The sequence below is a fragment of the Microtus pennsylvanicus genome, chromosome 4 (genome assembly GCF_037038515.1).
Source record: "Microtus pennsylvanicus isolate mMicPen1 chromosome 4, mMicPen1.hap1, whole genome shotgun sequence".
Taxonomy (NCBI): domain Eukaryota; kingdom Metazoa; phylum Chordata; class Mammalia; order Rodentia; family Cricetidae; genus Microtus; species Microtus pennsylvanicus.
Window position 1 is genome coordinate 143,621,847 of NC_134582.1, and position 19,630 is coordinate 143,641,476.

Genomic DNA, 19,630 nt, shown 5'->3' on the forward strand with positions numbered 1-19,630 from the left:
AATAGACTTACAGAACCAGAGGTTCCCGTGGTGAACAGGAAAGCAGAAAGGGCGGCGGGCTCTCTCTCTCTCTCTCTCTCTCTCTCTCTCTCTCTCTCTCTCTCTCTCTCTCTGCAGATTTATATGTAAACATTAGCCTGAGGCGAACACGCCCTCTAAGGGGGTTGGGCTATCCTTACAGACTAAGCCTCTGAAACTTTAAGCAAGCTCTTAGTTAAATGCTTTCTTTTGTAAGGGTTGCCATGGTCATGGTGTCCCTTCACAACAACAGTACAGTGAATAAGATAGCATTTAAGGAAGGTATCATGTTAACTTTTATCATCAATAAGTCAGTGAGCAGATGTTTGAAAGTAAAAAAATGTGTTACTACCACATGGAATTTACACTATTTTACCAATCATCTCAACTTAAGTATGATAAAATATAATTCAAAACTAATGATGTGTTTTTAACATTATTGCTGTTAAAATATTTCTGGGATAAGCCAGATAGTGTGATATTAGGCTTTACAAATCACCAGATCCTTGCTGCTATGTTTTCAATTATAACACAGAGTAACTATGGGCAGTATGCAGGGAAGGAGTCCATCTGTACTTCGATAAAATCTGAGAAGAAATGTAAACATGAGGTGGACAAGCTCGTACTTGTCTAGTTGTAACTTTCCCCATTCTTTGTTCTAGTAGCAAGAAGCACTGGAGATGCTAAAATTTGCTGAGATGATATGCTGTAGGATCCAGAGTTTAGTATGGCTTTTCCATCTGCCTGTTTGCAGACAGAAATTAGAAAGCTTCCATGTTGGGACCTGCTGGTAGGCAGTCACTTTAGGTTGGTATTTAAAGAGTGTTGGGGTCCAGGACCAGCTTGGACCATAAATTATCTCTCAAACCAGAGTGGAGGTATGAGAAGAAAGACATAACTCACATGATTTTATCAGTAGGTAGTTTTCTGTGATCCTTCATGAAATCACCCACGTTTATTCTCCAAACAGCTTTTATCTTAAAACTGAGGGGGAAATTCATTAGCATTATGGTAGCAGGGAGAATGATTATGGTCACATCCACACCTTTTCTATGACCATTTTGTCATGTCTTTTTATCTATCTATCTTCCTGCTCTGTCACATAGATTTACACTTCTTTCCCTGGCAACCTCCCAAATTACACAGAAGGAGGAGAACAACATTAGCATATCCTGACCCTTACTTTGGATGGTGTCTGTTTGTCTCACTATCAAAGGGCTAGGCAACCACCTTCTGTGTGACAGGCACAAATTGTACCTTGCCAGGTCACTCAGAATTTTGACTGCCATACAATGTAGAAATATGGGTCTCTATAATTCAGCCCCTATAAAGGAGTATGTAGGCCATTTCCCAGAGTTGATGGAAAGATGAGAGATGAGACCCAAAAGCAAAATATTCAAGGCATCCCTAAAATAATGCAAGGATTGGACAGATTGGTCAAGCCATACAAAGGTTTGTCAGAACAGAGTGTGGGGACCAAGACCACTCCAAGTGGCCTGAGGGACTACAGTCTGAGACAAGAAATGAGACAAGATCCCAGTTCCCAGCCATGGGGAATTGCCAGAGATGAATGTCAGTGAAAGCTGACTTGGAGCAGGAGACCTTACCATTTATTTGTAGTAGTGTGCAGCGAAGAAGTGGGCACAGGAAGTTGGAAAGTGGTCCTAGTGGTGCCTGTTGGAGGGCGGGAACACAGAGAAAGCCTGGCTGAGTCATACACCAATGTTATGATTCTTGGCAGGTTCCCTGGTGGGTGGGAGACCACAATGGGTGGGAGACAGTTACTGTAATGGTATGTTCTGTCTCTTTAAGAGACAAGCCACGCCCACTCCCCCCTCTCCCTCTTGAAGAGGCAGCTTCTGTCTCTCCCATCTCTCTCTTCTTTCTCATCTCTCACTCTCTGACCCTTTGCTCTTTTCCTATCTCCTTCCCCCCTCCATCACCCACTAAATTCAGCCTTTCTCTACATGGCATGCCTATCTGTCTGTCTCTCGCCTGCCACGTGGCTGCCTGCATGGGACCAGCCGCCTTTGGACACCTGAAGCGTGGTCTCATGGCATGCCCATCTGTCTGTCTATCCTCATGGCCTGCTGCAGCCACTTGTGGAACTGTGCCATCCCTGCATGGGACTGGCTGCTCTCGGGACCTGCTGCTTGCTGTCTTCTGCCACATGCCTTGTTCCCTCAGCTCAGGGTCCTGCAGCATTTCTGCTACTGCAGCCACCAGAGATCCTGCAGCAATTTTACCATTACATTGGTGCCATGAGACTTGGGAGGCTTTCCTGCCCCAAACCCTGGGATCGGGATCCGGAACCAGGTATTTTTTCCACAACAACCATGTGTTCCATATACCTGATTGTGATTTCTCCACACAATACTGGCTTCGATTGGTGAGTTTCCCCCATTCTGCTATGATTGAGCCCTCTGCTAACATTCTTCTCTGGATTGCTTCCCTTATCTAAAATCATAACTGGACTGATCCAGGGTCAGTCCTTCTGCACTAACACTGCACACTCTGTGCAGTGCATTTGATTGGGGGCCCAGGGTCCCTCAGCTTTTCATTTTCTTTTTTCCTTTCCTTTCCTTTCCTTGTTTTTCCCCTCGCCATGAAAGGTCACTCAGAGTGGCCTGGACTGACCGAGGGTCAGTCCTCCAATGCTAGCACTGCACACTCTGTGTGGTGCATTCAACTGGGGGCCAAGAGTCCCTGTTTTTCTTTCTCTTTTTTTCCTTGTCTTTTCTTTTCTCCCCTGCTGTGTTGCCTGTTTTTGTTTTGGAGGCCTTGTGGTGTCACCATTTTGTGGGTTTTTAGTTTCAGCTATGGGTAGCAAGCCATCCCTGTCTGTTCCCCTGGGATGGATGCCTTTTAGAGGCCCTAAAACCACAGGCCTTAAAGTCCTACTTCTTCTGCTCCCACCCTCTCTTCCCTGGCTCCACTTTCACAGAAGCTTTCTGTCAGCGCACAGCCAAATGGAAGGAGTTTCCTCAAGCTGTCCCTGCCACTACTTCTGCCAACAAAATTGGTCAGATTCATGAGGCGGCTGTTTTCAATTCCAGCCTTTTGCTTCCTACTGTGGCTTGTGGCATGGCAGCTTAGAGAGAGGTTGGATCATGCCTCTAGGTCTCTTTTTTATTATTAACCTTAAATTCCATGCAGCTCAAAATTGTGCCTTTTCCATGCAACATGTGACCACTACCATTCTGACTGAGGTCAGGTGACTTTACCACCATCTTAACTAATATCCAGGTCAGGTAACCAAGTCCTGCCATCTTTACCGAAGTATACCCTGCCTGGACCCTGGTTTACTTATGTTTTTGTCTCTAAATTCCTCTTGCTGACTCTATTGCATGTGTGTTTTGTGCAGTGGCATGCCTCTGGTAGGGCCCACCAAGAGCATCTACTTCACTCAATTCCTGCTCACTGTGTGCATGTGTTTATACATGTAACTTAAATGCACCTATGTTTACTGTTAAGTGTTATAATTGTCTGTTCATTGCATCTCATTTCAGACTACAAAAACAATAAGTCTCATATTTAACTGGTATGTACTTTTAAATCTCTTACAAAAATACTTTATATTTAATCTAACCCTCATTTAAAATATATTGAGATGTTCTCTACTGCTGTCAATTCTGCCGTTAACCTTCTATTGCAAGCAGTCTTTCTTCTTTCTGTCTTTTACAAGTGTCACTCTTACTTCTTAAGAGCCAGTAAGGCCAAGCTCAGACCCAGCTCTCCCAGACTCTAGACCTGATAAACAGCTGTCAACTGCTCAGAGATCTGGGGAATATGGCATTTAAATATTTAATTGTTAAAAAACTTTTTATAACAAAAAGAGACAGGTTTGCTCCTAGCAGCAGCACTCTATTTTCTCCAAAGAAGACAGAAGATAGATGGGCACAGAACAACATCCATCTGCAATTCACTTCATCAACTGCTAAGTGCTAACTGGAAAAAAATGCCTTTCATCTAAACTTAAGATCTACAGATGTGGACAGAATTGCTAGAATTGACAGCCTAGCTGCTCAGGTCAAGGTAGGCTTGTCTTCCTACAGACTTCTTAGCCCACGGGGTCTTCTGGAGCTTGGCAGGCTCTGTGTTAGACAGCAGAGGCAAATATGACCCTCGGTGACTATGGAGGACCCTGAGGAGTAGCTCTAGGTGCCAACCACGTAAGTTCTCTGTTGTTTTTTAATCAGTAAGTCAAGTAAGATTTTATCCTTCTCAAAGATCTCTGATACAGTTTGACAGCTGAGAGGTTTTGTCAGTTTAAAAGGACAACTCACCAAATAAATTTCAGTAAATTACAAATACAAGTTATTAAGGTGAGTACCTGCAAGTTATAAAGGTGTGAGGACAAGTGCATGCTATCAAATTTCTCTCTCATGCTGCCTTCCATATTTTTCATTGTGTAAAATAACTGTCCCAGTCATTCTAACATAAATATGCTACTGTTTATACAATGCATATGTCTAAAACTTTTTTTTCACAAACCCAAAGAATTCTTGTGAGTTCTAGGGAGCTGAGTTAAAGGATCCACCTTAAACAGATCAGATACACCCTTTTCAATCCCCTGGTCCTAAATTTTTTTCCCTAAACTTAACTTTGTCCTCTGTTCTGCCAATACCTTAAACAGGTGTAAGAGACACCAGTCATTTCCATACCACAAACACCGGACATGAACAAAGAGACCAGTTATACCAGGATGTGACCAGCACTCAGCTTTCTTAGGTTCTCCCACAAACTCGACACCCACAAAAAAGCAGGAAGCAGTCTTGAGAATCCGATGCCCCAATTCCCTTAAAAAAGAAGGTAATGTAATGATCTGTTTTGTCTCTTTATAAGACACCCCCCCTCCCGTCTCCTGAGACAGGCAGCAGTTCTTTCCTGCTTGCAGCCTGAGTCTCTTCCTTTTCCACCTCCCTCTTGAAGAGGTAGCTTCTGCCTCTCCCCCCCTTCTCTCTCTCTGACATGTGGCAGGCGAGAGTGAGGTTTATTTAGTGAGTTATGGAAGGGAAGGGGAGAAGGGGAGAAGAACAGAGAGAGAAAAAAAAACAAGGAAGAGGGGGAGAAGTGGTGAGAGGCAGAAGCTACCTCTTAACTGTTGAACCATCTCTTCAGCTCTTTCTTTCCTTTCTCTTTCCACTCCCCTCGTCTTTCCCTTTCAAAACAACAATCTATTTTTGTATCTGAGTTTTTTCTCTCCCTGCTTCCTCACTGGAGAACTACCAACACCCAGAGCCCTCTCTTAGTTTTGCAGCCTGGGTCTCTCTTGGCCCAGCCCTGCAGGGCTGATTCTTTTACGGACTTGGCCTGTAAAAACCATTGGTATTTGTACAACTTGAAAAGATACATTTGCAAATCCTTAAGAGGTGAACTTTACCACTTGGGCTTCTTAAGAAATTGTTCTAGAACATTGATGTGAGAATTCTAGAACCTCAGAACCCATTATGGATTAAGAAACACTTTAAACCTACTTAGTAAGCTATGAGGGGTTTTACAGACACCATCATGGTTCCATCTTTAGACCCCGTGTTCCCTGGATCGGGTGTGCTAACCCAGAAGCCATTTGTTTTTGCATTGCATGACAGTTGACACACGGGAGGACAAATGGGATACAGATCTTTGATTCAGCAAGTCCAGGCTCTTTGTTCAGCTTGCATGTTGATTGGCTGTCAGCACTGTGTCACAAGGTCATCCCTTCATCAGCCTTCAAGCCCTTCTAGACAACCTCTTGAAGCATCAGCAGGCATCCATTATCACCCATGGAACCCCTGTGGCTTCCATCTCTTTTTAATCCCAAGGCATATCACACTTACCTTATTTTTTTTAACTTTAAAAAAATTTTTTTTCTCACATGTACACATTGCATGATGACCACTGTTTCCCCCACTCTCTTTTACCCCTGTCCATTCTTCTCCCTCCCTATAAATCTCTTTCTCACAATTCTGGATAAGCATTTGTTTCATGACCCAGTGTGATTAACGGCAGCCATCTCTGTGTGACCATGAGTTGTAGTCTGGTGGGCTCAGAAGTAGATACACAACTAAAGGCAGTGATTCTCCTCCCTCTCCAGAAACTTGTTGGCTCCTTTTTAGGTTCCAATATTTGTAATTAAAATTTCTGAATTGACTTTTATTATTTTTGGAATTATGAAATTACACAGGAGCTAACACAAGGTGATTTCTGGCTGAGGTTGTAACTCAGCTTATCTAGTTTGAGACAAGGTTGGCTTTCAAAGTACAGCACTCCACACCCACAGATACCACACACATATACATGCACACACACATGCATGCATACACTCACTCACACATGCAAAAAATGCATCATAGATATTTACTAGTCACATTTAATACAGTTGATTCTGAAATTCATTGTCGCACTTCCCGAAAACCCATTGCCCTCCCTGTGTCCCTTACCTCCTTTCTGCTGGTCAGCTTATTTTCCTCAGTGTCTCTTTACAGAATGTGTATTCTGTTTCTGTCATGCTTAGAGCTACTCAGTCATGAGAGTGACCTGACAAGTCTTCAAGTTCCCAGTAGTCCCTTGTATTCTGATTTGTAAAAATCCACCTTTGTAATTGGTTTCAGGTGGAGGCTGCACACAAAGCAGAGCCAGGGAAGAAAAGGGAGCATGTGGCGCAGTGTGGAGTCAGGCAGAGCTGACGAAGCTCACATCTGAGCTCTCTAAAATGAGATTGCAAGAAGATTCTCATAAAGTTGAAGTGGAAAAATTCAAGGAACTGTATCTTTAAAACTAAGAAGTAATAATACCCTACTCTCACCTCTTCCAAGTAGGCGAGGGGAGAGAGAAATGCTGAGAACAAACCCATCTCACGGCCTTGTCACTAAGTCTAGCTCTAAGTGAACCAGCGAGGGAAGAGAGAGATGCTGAGAACAAACCCATCTCACGGCCTTGTCACCAAAGTCTAGCTCTAAGTGAACCAGCGAGGGAGAGAGAAATGCTGAGAACAAACCCATCTCACGGCCTTGTCACTAAGTCTAGCTCTAAGTGAACCAGCGAGGGAAGAGAGAGATGCTGAGAACAAACCCATCTCACGGCCTTGTCACTAAGTCTAGCTCTAAGTGAACCAGGCTCCTGGCTTTGTCAATAGGGAAAGCAAGTAGATTCTGTAATTCTGGGAAGTCATGTTGGCAAATGAACTGACTTTGAAATGTTAACCCAGGACACTTTTTACTCCTCTGTTCTTCATTATACATCTGTTTTCCCCCTTAGTATTCTCCCCTAGTTGATTTAACCTATTGACTTTTAGATGTTTATGAAACTCTCTAGTTACCACAGTCATTACTATAACTTGTTTTTATAAATATAAATATTAAAAGCTTAATTATTTTTGGAGGGTTATAACCTAAACCAAGCTGTCACGTGTTGCTGGTACTACTTCCCTGGGCATTTTCTGGCATTGGTAACTGAACTTTTCTGTGGTTCAGTCTCACCACTAGAGGGAGCCACAGAGCTGCTGCCCTTCAGCGATTTTTTTTTTCTATCCCAGAATGCATTGGGATACAGGAAATGAGCAATCCGGAGGGGCAGGGAAGTGGAAATCCCAGCTGGTTAGACTAATTCCTTGTTCTGTGTGGGCTGGGAGTATATGGCCGATAGAAAATGCCGCTCCGCCTCGCCACCTTGGTAAGGATGTTCTGAGCTAACTGCTTGGGCTGTTTCAGATTCTTGTTCTGTGTCTTGGCCTCCTTAGACTCTGAATTCCTCCTCAGTGGCAAAGGTTCGATTTCTTCCTATGGGAGCAATGGACAGAGAGCAGAGGAGAATATTTTAGGGTGTCTGTGCCCACCTTCACTCCCCTCCCAAATCTCCCTAATTCTTGTCTTTGTTATTTTTCCCTCAGAATTGTAACTCACTGAGTCCAATTTTTGCTACCCATATACTCGTGGGATTGGGGCCATCTATTGGAGGATTGGTCCACCTACCAGGGACCACAGCCTTAAAGAAAACTGATTCACCCTTAGAAGCCATAAACTGTCCACAGCTCCTCTTATGTGGGGGCTTGAGAATTCCTCCCCCTTGCACGCTGGGGTGTTGACTTGCTTGGTCTTGAGCCGGCCACTGTGAGTTCAGGAAGGCAGCACTCCTGGCATGCCTAGAAGATCCTCCCTGACCTCTGGTCTCTGAGCCTTGTGGGGAGAAGTTGACAAAGGCTTCCCATTTGTGCTTAGCTCTCCACTGACTTATTCTCCGTACTTTGGCCAGTTGTGAGTTTCTGCATTAGCCACTGACTTCTGAACACAGAAATTTTTCCAATCTGTACCATTTTAGACGATAGTTTGATACTATGTTCATTTGGCAAAATAATAATAGGGATTTTTCCTGTTGGGGCCTATGAGTTCTCCAACCATTGGTTCTTTTTTTTTTTTTTTTTTTTTTTGGTTTTTTGAGACAGGGTTTCTCTGTAGCTTTGGAGCCTGTCCTGGAACTCGCTCTGTAAACCAGGCTGGTCTCGAACTCACAGAGATTCTCCTGCCTTTGCCTCCCGAGTGCTGGGATTAAAGGCGTGCGCCACCACCGCCCAGCCATTGGTTCTTGAGCAGATTTATAGTACCACACATGTGTTTTCTCTTGTGAAGTAGACCTGATGTTCAATCAGGAAGTGGTTGGTTACCCCCATAATTTATGTCACTCTTGTTTCTATGGGCACATCTTTCTGTACTATCATTAGTGTAGCATTCATAGATGGCTAAGACAGTTGATGACTTTTCTTCCCAATCAACCTTCTGGTACTATGAAAGCTAGTCTGGGGAGGAAGCTTCCTGGTAGTGCCAACTTGATTTCTCAATGTTTGTGTGAATGGTATAGTTCCCCTGATTTCCTTCTCAGTCTGTCTTCAGTGTGTAGGAAAACTACTGATGGTAATTTTGTAACCTGCCACATTGCTAAAAGTATTCATTAGCTCTGGGAGTCTCCTGGTGGAGTCTTTGGTGTCTGTCCTGTGTAGAACCATGCCACCTGCAAACAGAAATGCTTTGACAACTTCCTTTGCTATGTGTGTCCCTCTTATTTCCTTCTCTTGTCCTGTTGCTCTAAGATGTCAAGCACTGTTGAACAGGAGAGGCAAAAGCAGACACCCACAGCCTTGTCTTGTTCTGTGGGAGTGCCTCAGCTTTTTCTCCATTCCCTATGATTTTGGCTTTGGTTTGCCGTACTTAGCCTTCATTTGTTTGACATGTATTTTCTCTATCCCTTGTCTCTCCAGGGTTTGTCATAAAGGGATGCTGGATTTTGTGAAAGGCTTTTAATGCTCCTAATGAAATGATCATGTAGTTTCTGTCCTTGGATATATTTATGTAATAAATTGCCCTTACTGATTTACATATGTTGAACCATCTCTGCATCCCCAGAATGGAGCCTCCTAGATCATGGTGAGACTGGCCTATCATTCTCCTTTTTTGTTGGGTCTTTATCTGGTTTGGGTGTCTGACTTTGTAAGAAGGAGTTGAAAGTGTTTCTTCCTTTCTTATGTTATGACAATATGGCCCTTGGACACCACCATGGCACTAGGCAGTAGCCCAGACTACAGGCCTTCACACTGCCCTCAGTGATGATAGGAACCACAGACATCAACACAGCCCCCCTTGGCTGTTTCAGGGCCTCAGACAAAGACCTAACAATAGTCTAAATACCTGGACAATAGTCCAGGGCTGGACACCACCTTGGACTCTGGTGGCAAGCAGGCCATTCACATCAGCCTGTCCCTTACCACTCTCCTCTCTTCAGATCCGCCTCTCTCCGCAGCCCATGGACCCTTCTGCCTCTCCCCCATTTCCTGTCCTCTAGTCACTCACCGTATGGTGCCCAACCACCTGGTACCAGGGCTCTTGGTGGGTCCTGCCCGTCATAGACACAGGAATGGCATGGAACTTAAGAAAAGCAGTTTTTTCTCTTCTCACTTGCCCAGGTCTAGAGACCTCAGGCAGTCCTTGGTACAATGGTGACCAAGAAGTCTAGGGATGGGGGCGAGTAGGCATCTGTGTCTTCCACTGACTCAGGCCTGGAAAGAACCGGATCAAGCCAGTTCTGGTTGAATGTGCAGCCCCCCTCCCCAAACCAAGAAGTCTGGGCAGTGGGGGAGCCATTTGTGTTCTCTGCCGGCTCAGGCCTGGATGGCAGATTTTTAATTACTGCTTCTATCTCATTGGTAGTTTTGTATCTGTTTGTTTTATATTGGTTTAACTATGGTAGGTCAAATACATCTAGAAATCCATCCAGTTCGTTCAGATTTTTCCAATTTAGTGGAATTTTTTTTAAAGGATCTCTTGATCCTCTGAATTTCCTCTGTGTCTATTGCAATCTCTCCCTTTTCACCCCTTATTATATTAGGTTGAATCTTCTTTGTTTCTTTGGTTAACTTGGTTAAAGGTATATTAATTTTGTTTATCTTTTCACAGACCCAGGTCTTTGTTGCATTGATTCTTTTTATTGTTTTTGGTTTATTTCTATTTCATTAATTTCTGTTCTGGTCTTATTTATTTCCATCAGTCTGATGCTCTGGGGATTGCTTTATTCTTTTTCCAATTCCTTAATGTTTGTCTCCTGTTTGTCTAGTTAAGATGTCTGCTTTCTGAAATGTAGGCACGTCCTTCTTAAGATTGCTTTCACTATAACCCTCAGGCTCAGGTAACTGTGTTTTCATTTTCATTTAATTCTAGGATTTAAAATTTTTTCTTTTTGGTTTCTTCAAAGACCCACTCGTTGCTTAATCTACATGGATCTGTGTATTTTCTGTAGTTTCCCGTGCTGTTGATTTATAGCTTTATGTCATCATGATTAGGTAGAAAGTGAGACATTGCTTCAGTTTTCCTGAATCTGTTGAGATTTGTTTTACATCATACAACATGCCTTATTTTAGAAGTTCCGTGAGCTGCTGAGAAAATGTCTATTTGTTGGTGTTTGGGGAAAGTGCTATAAAGGTTTCCTAGGTCCGTTTCATCTGACATATCTTTTACTTCCTTTTTCTTGACTCACTTTTTGTATGGATGATCTGTCTAATGGTGAATGGTGAGTATTGAAGTCAATACTGTTACTGTGTTGGGGTGAAATGTAGCAATGCTTGCTTTACAAAATTGGATCTGCTTATTTCTTGTGTGTATATATTTATAATTATAGTTTCTGCTTGCTGGATTATTCTCTTGATCAGAATGAAGTAACATTTATTATTATTTACCTCCCTTTACCTCTCCTGACACGTTTGGTTTGAAGTCTGTTTTGTCTGATATTAGAACAGCAACTGGTTTCATTTGTTTGGAATATAAACCCTATAGTAGTGTATATCTTTGATTATAGCTATGTTTCTCAGAGGTAGCAAAATGGATATTCTGTTTTCTTTCCAAACATCTAGTTTGTGTCTTTTAATAGGTGAACTGAGACCACTGATACTCAGAATTATTATTGAAAGGTGTTGTCTTAGGATTATTTCTATTGCTGTGATGAAACACCATGACCAAAAATCATTTATTTGGCTTACACTTCCTTATTACTGTTCATCATGGAAGGAAGTCAGAAGAGAACTTATGCAGAACAGGAACCTGGAGGCAGGGGCTGCTGCAGAAGCCGTGGAGGAGTGCTGCTTACTGGTTTGCTTCCCATAGCTTGTTCAGCCTGTTTTCTTATAGAATCCGGGACCACCAGCCTATCACTGGCACCCCCATGACCTTGGCTGTCCCCCACCAAACACTAATTAAGAAAATAGCCTACAGACTTGCCCTACAGTCTGATCTTATGGAGACATTTTTTAAATTAAAATCCCTCTTTTTAGATAACTAAGTTTGTGTAAAGTTGTCCTAAGACACATGTAAGCCAGTACAGATTTGTATTGTTTCCTTACTTTTGTTGATTTTACACTTTTGTAGACTTTGTTTCAACAGTTCTGTTTTCCTCCTTTAGTCTGTCACACTGAAGTCTTCCTTGCAGTGCCCTCTGTAGGGCTGGCTTGGTCATGAGCTCCTTTAGCCTGCTTTTGTCATTCACCTTCAGTCATGACGGTTTTGTGGGTGTATTAGATTGACAGTTGGGATCTTTCGTGTTTGAATTGAAATCTCAGCAGTTACTGTGGTGCCACCACCCTTGTATGTGAATTGACTCTTCTCTCTTGCAGTTTTCAACGTGTTTTCTTTGTTCTGTACAGTCAGTGTTTTAACTGTAATATGACCCACGGTGTTTCTTTTCTGGTTCTGTCGTGCTTTGTGTACCTCTTGTATCAGGATGGACCTCCCTCCCTCCCTCCCTCCCTCCCTCCCTCCCTCCCTCCCTCCCTCCCTCCCTCCCTCCCTCCCTCCCTCCCTCCCTCCCTCCTTTCTTTCTTTCTTTCTTTCTTTCTTTCTTTCTTTCTTTCTTTCTTTCTTTCTTGTCAGAATTTCTCTTTGTAACAGCCCTGGCTGTCCTGGAATTGTCTTGGTAGACTATGCTGGCTTAGATTTCATGGACATTCTCCTGCCTCTTTTTCCCAAATGCTGGGATTAAGGCATTGTGCCACCACACCCAACTCAAATATTCTTAACTTTTATAAATTGTACATATTTTAGTAGTACAGTATGATATTTGAGTATGTTCATATGGGATGGAATTATTATAATTATCAAGTATGCTATTATCTTGCAGAGTTACTCTTTAGAAATGTAAGTCTTCAGAGGTGCATAAAAAAAATGAATCAGAGTAGATTCCTTCCATGGGCCACGGTTTAACTGTTAAGCCACCTATCATTGATGGTGATTTTCCTCCATCCTATGCTGTTTGATTCACTAGTTCGTTCAAAATATCCTAAAAATAGACAAACCATTTTTTGTTTGTTTGTTGTCTTTTGAGACAAGGTCTCGTTCTGTAGATGAGGCTGTGCTGGAACTCAGTACATAGCCTAGTCTTGCCTTAAACTCAAAATACTCCTGTGTCCACCTCCTAAGTGCTTAGATTACGGGAATATGCTTGTATGCCTAGCTGTGTTTCTTGAGAATAGCCCCGAGACAGCAATTGTGTGCAGCTGGTGTCCTGTCACAGCTTCAGTGTTAGTGTACCATTTTGCTCCATGTCATCATTCTCTAAGAACCCTGCAGTCATCTGGGGGACCATGGGACATACTCACTGTTTACATTTTTTACTGTTCAGGACTTGCAACTATCCAGAGGGGCAGAGTGCAAAGCCTGAGAAGATACGGTGGAACACCTCTGCAACCGTGGCTTCTGTAGGGTCTTGCCCCACGTGCCCTCAAGGTGCATATCTCACAAGCAGCAGCATGGAGCCACAAGGAAGTGTGCCCCACCTCTCCCAAAGCCCAGAAGCCAGCTGTGAGTTCATGGAAAATCCTAGGAGCTGGGTGAGTTTAATCGTTCTTCCTTTGGGCTTTAACTTCGTGGCTTTTCTTGGTGCCTAATTGGGGTGAACTACTGAGATATTTGGTTGACTTCTACTTAGTAAGACAAGGTTACAATGATGTGCATAAGGAAAAGAGAAAATTTATAATTAGGAAAATTTAGAGAAGGAGTTGGTCTGGGGGAGAGGAGAGGTGGAGGAGGGGCTGGGAAGAGTGGAGGGAGGAGAAACTGCAGTTGGGATGTAAGGTGTGAGAGAAGAATAAAAGTTAAAAAAAAAACTTACCCCAAGCTCCCATTTCCAGTAGACAATGCTGTCAGTGCTCGTGTTAGTGCTGCGAACAGACGGGCACAGACTGGCTTTCAACCCTGCCCTTGCAGTAGTGGGGTCACAGGAGCCCTGAAGACGTGCAAGTCTTTTTGTTTAAAAAATAACTTTGTGCTCATTTCTTTTCAAAGTCTGAAGACAAGGAAAAAGCAAGGAGAAAACTGATGGACTCAGTACATTTTCTGCTCTGTGCTTTGCTCCGAGAAAAGAGGAGGACTGTAAAGTTACAGAAAGAGCTAACGGAGTAAGAGTTCAGGTTCTCAAACCCCCCAACCAGTATCTGAGTGTAGCAATGAGGAGTGGTGGGCCACTTCCCACGGCCTGGCTCCCGGCCGCCTGGCTAGCTTATACCCCGAAATAACAACAAACAAATTGTATTCATTTAAACACTGCCCGGTCCATTAGTTCTAGCCTCTTATTGGCTAACTCTCACATCTTGATTAACCCATTTCTAATAATCTGTATGTCACCATGAGCTCGTAGCTTACCGGGAAAGATTCTGCATGTCTGACCTGGCAGCTTCATGGCAGGCGGCTCTCTGTCTCTGCCTCCTTTCTCCCAGCATTCTGTTCTGTCTAAGCTGCTGTGCTATCAAAAGGCCAAGGCAGTCTCTTTATTTAACCAATGAAAGCAACACATAGAAAGAAGACCCTCCTAAATCATTTGCGTTAACTCTAATTTCATGAAAACCTAAATACAAATTCATACTGAAAGTATAGTACTATGACATGGACTTCAGATTCTGGCAATGCAACCTAAACCTTTTTGAATGTCAAAATGTTAAATTTAAATAATAATTTTAAAAACAGTAAGAATAATGCCAACTTCATGCTTCTTCGTCTACCCTGAATTTTTATTTCTGTGGATTTTGTCATCCATTTCCTTTGTTTTATACTTAGAATAACTTGATTCAAAATAAAAGAGGGTCAAGTTAGTTTCACATGAATTTTCATGTGAAAATTTGATAATTACTAAAAAAGAAAAAACATACTGCAATTTTATTACACAAAAATTTTTTATTATGTTATTAAATTTTTTATTGTTTAAGATATTATATATACACATTATAGGTTTTGATTAAATCCATCTCCCTATCCCTCCCCTCCTCTCCCTGTTCCTCTCTCATCACTTTTTCCTCCAAACTTTGTGTGCGTTTTTTTTTTTTAATAGACATACCAAGTCTCTTAGTGATACTTGTGTGAGAATTGGTGTAGGGTCATCTACTGGAGTGTGACTGGCCTTTCCAGGACTGACTCTCCCTCCCCCTGTAGCCATTAATTGCCAATAGTTCCTCACCTAGGAGGGGAAATTTGTAAGCAGCCCCAGTGCTGGAGAGTTTTATGTCAACTTGACACAAGCTAGAGTCATCTGAGAAGAGGAAACCTCAATTAAGAAAATGCCTCCTTAAGATCAGGCTGTGGTCAAACTTATAGGAATTTTTCTTAATTAGTGATTGGTGGGGGAGGGCCCAGCCCATTGTGAGTGGGGCCACCCCTGCACTGGTGGTGTTGAGTTCTATAAGATAGCAGACTGAGAAATCCATAGGGAGTAAGTCAGTAAGGAGCACCCCTCCATGGTCTCTGCATCAGCTCCTGCCTCCAGGTTCCTGCCCTGTTCCTGTCCTGGCTTCCATCAGTGACAGACTGCAATGTGGACAGTTAAGGCGACTGAACCCTTTCCTCCCTGACTTACTTTTGGTCATGGTGTTCATCACAGCAATAGAACACTAAGTAGGATAGCTCCTCCTCCCATTATCCTGGGATTCTGCCTGGCTTCATCATGTGCAAGTCTTGTGCATGTAGTCACTGCTGTTTGGAGTTCATGTGCCGCAGTCCTATTGTCTCCAGAAAAAAAATGTTTTGCTGCGTGCAGATGTCCACTACTTATGGCTCTTACAGTCTTGTCTTTCTCTTCTGCAATGGTCCCTGAGCCTTGAAAGGAAAGAATGTGGTATATATGTCCCAGTTAGAGCTTAGAACTCACAGTCTCTTATTCTCTGTATGTCACTGTATTAATCACCATCTACTGCAGAAAGACGATTCTCTGATGAGCACTAGGAGACACATTGACCTATGGTACGCAGACAAGAATGTAGAGGGAATTGTGTCACTATGTCCATTTAGCATATTAATAGTACTCAGTTTTCCCCTAGGGCCCGTTCCCTAGCTAGCCATAGATTTGGGGCCAGTTAACAAGAGCAGGGCTGAGTTTGGTCTTGTGGTGTAGGATTTCAGTCCAAGCAGAAGGTGCTTCATTACTGCCATACTGTTGCAGCAGCGCACACTTCACACCAGACCATCCACGATTGGAGCTCTCAGGATTCACAGCTGGGTAAGACCGCTGCCTATTCCTGGTAGTATGCATAGACTTTTCCAGCCAGTAGCTAAGAAGTATCCGTGTGAGTTGCTAACAGCTTGATTTCTCCCTGAAATAGGAAACAGATAGGTGGTGTCTTCAGCAATAGGTTTTACTTACACACCCATAGCTCTTGACTAGTGTCCTGCCTTCTGTGGGTGCTCCCACTGTAAACACACGTATCTCCATGTGTAAGGGAGAGCATGCAGCATTGGTTTCTCTCATTCTGGGTCTGGGTTACCTCATGCAGAATGGTTATGTCTAATTCCATTTACCCAAATTTTTCATTTTTCTTTATGGCTGAATAAAATTTCACTGTATCTAGGAACTACGCTTTCATTATCTGCCCCTGAGATGATGGGCATCCAGGCCTTTTCCATGTTTTAGCTATTGTGCAAAGAGCAGAAATGGACAGGGATGAGCATGTATCTTCTGGGACTATGCTCAGGATCATTTCTAGCATTTTTGAAGAATATCCACCTTGATTTCCATTGTGGCTGTACAAGTCTACCCTTCTACCAGCAGTGAATAACAATTTCCTTCCCCACATTCATATCAGCATTTATTGGTTTTCTTTCCTGCCTTTTAAAAAACAACCAACCAACCAAACAAAGAAAAACCCCAAAAATCTTAGCCTTTCTTGAGAAAGACCCTGATAACTAAAAATACTAAATATGAAAGATAGATTTTCTCAGCCATTTGCATTTCTTCTTTGAATCTCTGTGTTCATTCTGTCTCAGTTGCTGTTCTGTTGCTGTGACACCGTGACTAGGGCAACCTCATAAAGGAAAACATTTAGTTAGAGACTTGCTTACTGTTTCAGAGGTGTAGTCCATTATCATCGTGGCAGGAAGCATCACCATGGTGATGGAGTATTAGCTGAGAACTATATCTAGATCTGTAAGAGGGGGCGGGGCAGGAAAGAGAGAGGAGAGACTGGGCCAGGCATGGGCTTTTGAAACACCAAAGCCCACCCCTAGTGAAATACTTCTTTCAACAATGCCACACCTAATAATCTTTCTCAAATAGTGCTACTCCCTGGTGACTAAACATTCAAATATATGAATTTATGGAGATCATTATCATTTAGATAACCACATTATACTCTCTGGCCCTCATAGACATAGCCATATCACAATGCAAAATGCATTTAGTCCAACTTCAAAGTCACCATAGGCTTTTCAGTCTCACTTGCTGGCCCTTTAGCTCAATTTTCTGCTTCAGCTTTCTGTGGTTGCTGGTTTCATGCTGTTTTTCATTGAGTCATTTGCTTTCTTGGTCTTCGGTCTTTTGTTCTGTTCTTTGTATATTTTGCCCACTATGTAGGCTGCCTCTTTACTTGGCTGGTAGTGCTCTCTGCTATACAGGAGTTTTTAGTTTCACAGGGTTTCATACATGTGTGCTCCCCAACAATAAATATAATATTATTATTTTTTAAGACAGGGTTTCTCTGTAGTTTTAGAACCTGCTCTGGAACTAGCATTTGTAGACCAGGCTGTCCTCAAACTCACAGAGATCCATCTGCCTCTGTCTCCCGAGTGCTGAGAATAAATGCGTGTGCCACCACTGCCCAGCTAATATTAAATAAATTTAATATTAATTAAATATTAAAAAACCTTTAAAGAATCTTCAGGTTTATTTTATTTTTTATTTTTTAAAAAGACACTTAATTGTAATTCTGTGTTGGTGCGGGAGAATTGTCTGTATTCTGTCAATCATGTTTTAAATAAATGCTGATTGGCCAGGCAGGAAATATAGGTGGGAAAACCAGACAGGAAGTAGAAATGATGTAATGAGAACAGGAGAATTCTGGGAAGGAGGAAGTTGATTCCTCCCACTCCTGACCAGACCACCGAAGCAGCAGGATGTGATCTGCCCCACTAAAAATAGGTACTGAGCCAAAAGTCCAACTCCAAAACCAGCTCTATAAATTTAGAAATCTGATTTAGTATATCCCAGAGCCCCATACTCACAGAACCTGTTCAGTTTTCTTGATAGTCCCTATTGGATAGTTATTTTTCCATTGGTCAGTATTCAAACATCCAGGGTCCCTTGAACTTTTCAAAGATGTATGTTTTCCTGTGGAGATAAGAACAGAACCCTACCCCCATTCTATGTTTTTCTTACCACCTGTATGATTATCATCATTGTGGATGAGCTGTCATTTCTCCTTTCCAAGAGGTTTCTCCTCTTCAAATCTAACCTTTATTAATTTTGATGGTATCCACAATTTTTCTTCTCCTGTGGAAACAGGAGCAAAACCCCTTCCCCAACATAGCACATCTCTTGGCTTCCATCGAGAGGTCAGCACATCCTTGAAATAAATTGGTTGATTTAGTTCAGCAGACTTTTCCATTATCCAATGTCTTTTAGCAGCTGTTTCTCTTTCCTCAGCCTTTAAACTATTCAAAGAAAGAATAATAGCATACAATATCAAGATTCTGGGAAGGAGAAAGTTGATTCCTCCCACTCCTGCCCAGACCACCGAAGCAGCAGGATGTGATCTGCCTCACTGAAAAAGGTACTGAGCCACGTGGCTAACATAGATCAGAAAAATGGGTTAATCAAGGTGTGAGAGTTAGCCAGTGAGAGGCTAGAGCTAATGGGCCAATCAGCTTATAATTTTTGGAGACCTGTGTGTGTGTGATTTCCTTTGGGGCTAAACAGTTGTGGGGTACTAGGCAGGACAAAAACCCCAACAAACAAACAAGCCAGCCCCCTCATGTTCCACTGTGTCGTGTAGGGAATTAGAAGAAAAGGGGTGCACATGTGTACATGTGGGGACAGATGCTCTCTCAAATATTTCCAGTCTGCAGTTGGCCTTGCTCAGAGAACTTAGAGGTTCGGAAGGCTCAACTGTGTATTGGGTCATGTGCACAAAAGCTCATGTATGACCTGAACAGAAGAATGAAATGATCTCATGCTTATCCTACCAGACCAAACTTGGAATGCTTTCTGGAGTCTTTCTTGACCCCACACATGGCTGCTGTTATACCTACTCTCTGAGTATTTGATTTTTTTTGCTGAGTGTAATCAGTATTTTCCTCCTACTTAACTATTTCTGTACATGTTTTTTATTTCATGTGTTCAGTCAATATTGTGTTAGCAAAGATATGTAGTTTTTAAAAAGTCCATTTTTTTTAAACTCATTCTTTCTCTGTGGACTTCCTCCATCCCAAAACTTTTCTGTCTTAATTTCCCTCTCTATAGAAACTTCAAGGACTTTTTCTGTTTGTCTTAAACTCTGGGTGTTCTTGGTGCTTTGAGCTTTGTGCTGTGGCTGGGCTTAGAGTGTGGCTTATAAACACAGCCTCTGTGTCACCCAGACGCCCTGATGTGTGCTTAGAGCGTGGTGATGTGGGAGCCCCCTCTGTGTGCTGTGATTACCATAAATAAAGAAACTGTTTTGGACCTATAGCAAGGCAGAATTTTGTAGGCAGGGAAAGCTAGGCTGAATGCTGGGAAAAAGAAGGGCAGAGTCAGGGAGACGCCATGAAGCCACTGCCGGAGATAGACATGCTGGCACTTTAGCCAGTAAGTCACTGCCATGTGGCGATACACAGATTAATGGAGATGGGTTAAATTAAGATAT

The 19,630-nt window shown here is 42.6% G+C and overlaps 1 protein-coding gene across 1 annotated transcript in view; it reads left to right on the forward strand.

Moving 5' to 3' along the window:
* The window catches only part of Ankrd26 (ankyrin repeat domain containing 26), an 84,680-nt gene that overhangs the window by 28,741 nt on the left and 36,309 nt on the right, over positions 1-19,630 (forward strand). The window contains 5 exon segments of the mRNA XM_075971193.1: positions 6,612-6,663; positions 6,666-6,770; positions 6,773-6,818; positions 13,153-13,360; positions 13,815-13,927. Coding sequence (XP_075827308.1) covers positions 6,612-6,663; positions 6,666-6,770; positions 6,773-6,818; positions 13,153-13,360; positions 13,815-13,927 — 524 coding nt within the window.